This window comes from Aplysia californica, unplaced genomic scaffold, assembly GCF_000002075.1.
Source record: "Aplysia californica isolate F4 #8 unplaced genomic scaffold, AplCal3.0 scaffold00348, whole genome shotgun sequence".
Lineage (NCBI taxonomy): Eukaryota > Metazoa > Mollusca > Gastropoda > Aplysiida > Aplysiidae > Aplysia > Aplysia californica.
The window spans coordinates 579,715-585,027 of record NW_004797618.1 but is presented as its reverse complement, the minus strand read 5'-3'; the positions used below and the strand labels follow the sequence as shown (position 1 = coordinate 585,027).

General features: G+C 42.7%; 1 protein-coding gene across 1 annotated transcript in view; it reads right to left on the bottom strand.

Moving 5' to 3' along the window:
- Positions 1-747: 747 nt before the first annotated feature.
- LOC101845254 overlaps positions 748-5,313 on the bottom strand; it is a 30,314-nt gene continuing 25,748 nt past the window's right edge. Inside the window, exon 2 of the mRNA XM_005102910.3 lies at positions 748-2,664. Within this exon, the coding sequence (XP_005102967.3) occupies positions 1,159-1,848 (690 nt within the window). The 5' untranslated portion in view covers positions 1,849-2,664 and the 3' untranslated portion in view covers positions 748-1,158. The remainder of the gene's footprint in view (positions 2,665-5,313) is intronic.

Genomic DNA, 5,313 nt, shown 5'->3' with positions numbered 1-5,313 from the left:
CAACCTCCACCCCCATCCCAACCCCTGCCCCCACTCCCTTTTTTTAATAAACGAGAGCAATACATAGTACATCAAACTAGTCAAAGGCGCAATGGAGACTAGATCATCATTTACAAGTAAAGTGGCCACATTTCCTTCCACAGCAAACAACAAAGGCAGCTTTTGGAGTTGTTGAATCAACAACAATATAAACACAGAGACACCATCACCACCATTACGAACAGCGACGTCAGCAAAGAGACGAGAAAACTGTAAAAAAAAAAAAAATTTAATAAACTAATTTTAAGTGCCATTGGCATTGGCAGCAACAACAAAAAATAAACATAACAACAACAACAACAAAGACGACGACGACGACAACGACAACAATAATAACAACAATAAAAACAACGACATAAATAAGAGCGCAGGAGAGAGAAAACGTAAGACAACGACACATATGATGACACTAACCATAGCCCATAGTATTTCCGCAAAATGTGACATACCTAGCAAATCTAACATTGCAAAAATGTTGCGACTTTGGAAGTGCAATTAATGTAAACTTGTCAATACCAAATAGAATACAATTTCTTTTTCCAATGTGGCATTACACGCTTAAATCTGAGATTTTTAGAAACTTGTTTGTTGGATCTACCTGACAGTATCAATAGAGAACTCAGTCTGCCTTCCATATCTCCACCCCTCCCCCATCCGACACCCCCCACCCCACCCCATTTTCCTTTTGTATGTAAGTCTAGCAACAATCAGCGAAATCGTTCTTAACTGACTGCTACAACTATCAAAACGTCAGAACGGCCATCCGCTGAAAGAAATTCTGACAGCAGCATACTCCTTGTTTATGCAAAGTGACGCGTGAAAACTCTGTTCAGCTTTGTTATATATTTTGCAGTAAGTGGTTTTACATTTTATTCTACCTCCATTCACATCAGAAATGACATTTTTCACATTTAAAAGCACTACGCACTGTATTGCCCTTTCCATATTCAGATTTGAAATTATATGAATTAAATGTCACATTAATTGGTTTTCTAGGTCGCAATTCACCTTTCAATGAACCTGGTATGTTCACATCTCAACGGAGAAAACTATAGAATACACAACAACAACAACAACAACAACAAAAATACTGCAACAGCAACAACAGACACAACATTTTCAATTACATCCCTGACATATTTTCCACACACTAGCACATACCTGAACATATCCATCTCCTTTGTCCAGCATATATCCAAGAACAGGAATCCCCAGAGCCTCCGACAGAAGATTGACGGTCTGCACAGTCTGAACACGACCGAACACAATGAGAAGCCTTGCATGGCTCCTGTCTCCTTGAAAGTGAGTACACATTTTCGTGATCATCGTTTTCATATCATGGGATGCGCTGAGAGCATGCCCTGCCCACGTAAACGATTTGCTTTCGTTCCGAATGTTCTGAAGAGCGCGTTCAAATATGGGTACAAAGTCGTCCAAATCCCGTTCTTCGAACACGGCGGTGATGTTGACTGTAGGCTTGACGGGCGGGGGGCGGGAGGAAGACTTATACTCCGGAGGCGGGATTGGCGCTGGAACAGGAAGGGGCGTGGCTTGTTGCTCCGTGTGGGAAGAAACATCTGTGTGGTGGGTGTGAGGGTGTGTGTGGGAACGATGTAGGTGATGAGAGGAGGCGGAGGACGAGGTGGAGGAGGAGGAGGAGGATGACGACGATGATGGTAGGTCGCAGGCTACACAAAGAACGAGGCTGGCCAGTACCAGCGAAACCACTATCCCCAGCATGGTACCTCGGGGCAACCGTGAGAGACGGAGCGTTGTGGCAACAGCAGCAGCAGCAGCAGCATCCAACATGGGCGCCTGAAGCGACGGAGGGGACGCGCTGATCCAGGCATTGGGCAGCGAACTGGAACCCTTAGCGGTGGACACGACGACGCGGGCTGCCTTTCCCGAGAGTGGAGCGCTCAATGAAATCTTCTCAGTGTCTTCCTTGAAGCTGAGATGAATACCCCACCAACACACTACTTGTTTTTTTTTTTTGTTCTGCTGGAACTGGGAAGAAAAATCTTCGAGAATTCTCACAACGAGCAGCGTTCGGAAACACTTGTTGCGACCCGCTAAGCGGCTAAGGGGTCAACCCACCAAGGCTATACAGAGATATTTCAATTGAAGCAAGAAAACAGGTCGCTGCAGTCTTTTCTCAAAGAAGAGAGAGTTTTCAAGACATATTTTACCGCCACAAGTACATCCTTGTACCAAAGTCCCTCATTCAAGTACTGAAAGCTGAGCAGATCACGATGTGCCGTACCTCTCAGTTCGGAACGGCTAGTCTCGATCTCCGACCACGAGACACAGACATGCAGATGACGGGCGCTCCTCAAGCCACACACTGAGAAAACGATGATGATCAAGGCATGCTATGCTTCTGTTTTTCTTTACCTCTCGGAGGAAGATTCCAACGATAAAACCTTTAGAAAGACTTTCTTTTACCGTGGCGTTTGCTACATGATTATGTTGTACGTTCACTTGTTAATAGGGTCGTAAAGAAATAGGTTCTGTTCATGGTGCACTTGGGGTCACATCACGTGGTACGGAGGTGGACTTGTGCTTGGAGCTGGTTCTGCAGATAATCCTTTGTATCGGTTGTAACGGCAGAACACCTCTCATCATCTGGAAGAAAAGGGGGGGGAAAAACAAACATTAGTAAGATTAAAATTTAGCCAGTCATATCCTAACAATACAAAGACTGATGACATCCAAGGTCCTGTTGGGGAAAAACAAAGACATAGTTTTTGGGGGTTTTTTAAAGTTTTTTTGTTGTTGTTTTTTAAAGTGTTTTACGGAAAACACACACACACACACACACACACACACACACACACACACACGTGTGTGTGTGTGTGTGTGTGTGTGTGTGTACACGTGGTGAAACACCAAACCAAATGTGCCAGGATCTGGACAATAAAGATATCTTATCTGATCTTATCTTATTGCTGGCGAGCAGGAAAGGAGGTGAAAGGACACAATTTTAAAGAATAAAATGTTTCAGTCGCTACCCGGATCCGAACCAGGGACCTTTGAATGAAAGACTAACACCGTAACCTCTAGGCCACGAAAACCTTCAAAGACACAATAAGTGCTTTTTAAAGTCAGAAGTTCGAGAAGTAGTCAACAAACTCATGTAGATGTAGTCAATCGCTTTGTCATGCAACACGTTACTGGTCATAAGACTCTTAGTAAGAGCTTTTTACGATGACGTGAATGAGATGAATGGAACTAGAATCAAGGTTTTTCCGTTGTGGGGAAGGAGGTGGTTGGTATTTTTACTTGAATGTTCAAACTCTAACAATGTTGTTTTTTTCTTGGGGTGGGGGGGTGCCATTTTCTGAAATGGATATAAGTTGAGGATATAAATTCAACGCAAAACGGGTTCCCATGTTGCATTTGTTCCTAATCAACTGAGATGGTAAACTGAAAATAGTGGCTCGGCCAAAAAAGATAATAAAGTAATTTCAAATTTTAATAGTAAAAATGGATTATATACCAACCTTCTATAAACTAGCTCCTCGATCCAGTGCAGATGCTTCTGTTGAGATTCTGTGTGTTTTGTCTACGTTTAACCCTATCCGTACGTCGTGTTTTTCTATCGTTTCCATACGACATGGGGAACTCTGTGCCACCACTTTCAAAGAGGAAATTTGCTAGTTAATCCGATTCGTACGCTTTGCATAGCAGTCTGCCATGATGATTTTTTTAAAGAAAATAATACTGACAGTTTCAAAGAGATCTTCGTACTAGAAGTATTTTAAAATGTGAAGAATATAACCCTGTTGGTTAGGACCCCAGGGGGTACGGATAGGGTTAGGCAAATGAGGGAGGAGAGGTGGGCTTCACTGAATAGACAGGGGTGGGGAAGAGGAGAAGGAGACAAAACAGAGTCTTTTTAGCCTTCTGTTGCAAAGCATACAACATGCTAAACCAAATTTTACTTCCACGTGTTCGATTCAACATAGTACGACTTCGTCTCATGGGGTTCGGTGCGTGTTGACCAGGTTTCGAGGGAGGGGTGGGGGAGAGGGGGAGTCTACAGGATCATAGAGGATATAAAGGATGGGGGGGGGAGTTATGATGAAGTTGTTTTAGTCTTCTATTGGAGAAGATAGATGGAATGCTCTATCTAAAGCAGCACTTTCTTCTTCACGTTAGTCTTGATGTAGTGCGCCCCGTGGGGTTCTGTGGAAGATGTCCATGGTTCAGGGAGGGGTAAGGTCTGGTTTGAAGGGAGGGGGGGGGGATAATTTGTAAACTGTTCTGTATTTGTGTCATATTGTGTAATTATGTATGTATTTATGCATGTATTTAGGTATGTACGTATTTATAATTATGTATTTATGTATGTAAATGCATGTTTGCCATTGTAAACCAAAGTGCCCTTCCGGGACTTTTAGTGTAATTTATTTTATTTTATTATTTACTATACGGCCATTGAGCAGATAAAAAAAAGAGGTGATGGTCCTAAGATTACCTCCTTTTAGCCTTATATTTGAAACAAAAATGTATTTCTCTTTTCGTCAAAGCAGACGATTTATTTGGCGTAAGACGGTCTCTAGGTAGTCTTCATGCACCTTCTTTCATGGCTAATTCTTCCTATATTTGAAATAATACAACTCTATAAACAATCATCTCAGTAGCGTTACTCTTGATGCAAAAGGTCTCCCGTGGTTCTGTGGTTGATGTTCAAGTTTTGGTTGGGGAATGGGGGGGGGAGTCCACCACAGGATCAATGAGGAGATAAGAGAAGCCGAGTACGATAATAGACTTGGGCGATTGAGCCGAGACTCGTTACGGCGTAGTTGGACCCCTGAGGGTCAAGCCAGGGAGGCTGTGCTGTCCTTCCTCTGTGTCCCTCAGGTCCTATGATGGCAGTTATGTGTATATTATTCTCATCATTTCATCTTATACGAATTCTCACATTTTGCTGCTTCACGATACGATTTTGTTGTCCTTCTTCATTCAATAAATGTTTCTATTGCAACATCTAGCGCAAGTCAATTGTATTTTGAGTTTGAGTTTGAGTGAAGAGAAGCTCGTCGGCATAATTAATAATGGTCGTTTAATGCTGGGACAAGGTAGACCGAGACAGAATGATAAAACAATAGCGATAAAGTGAAGAAGTAGAACCCTACCAGTGGCGCCCTCCAACCACGCGCAAGTCAATTATATTCACGTGTAGTTACTTGTCATGACTGACCAAGATGGCAACTCTGTGTTGATTGGAATAGATGACTGGGGCTTAAACAATTAAAAAATATATATGTA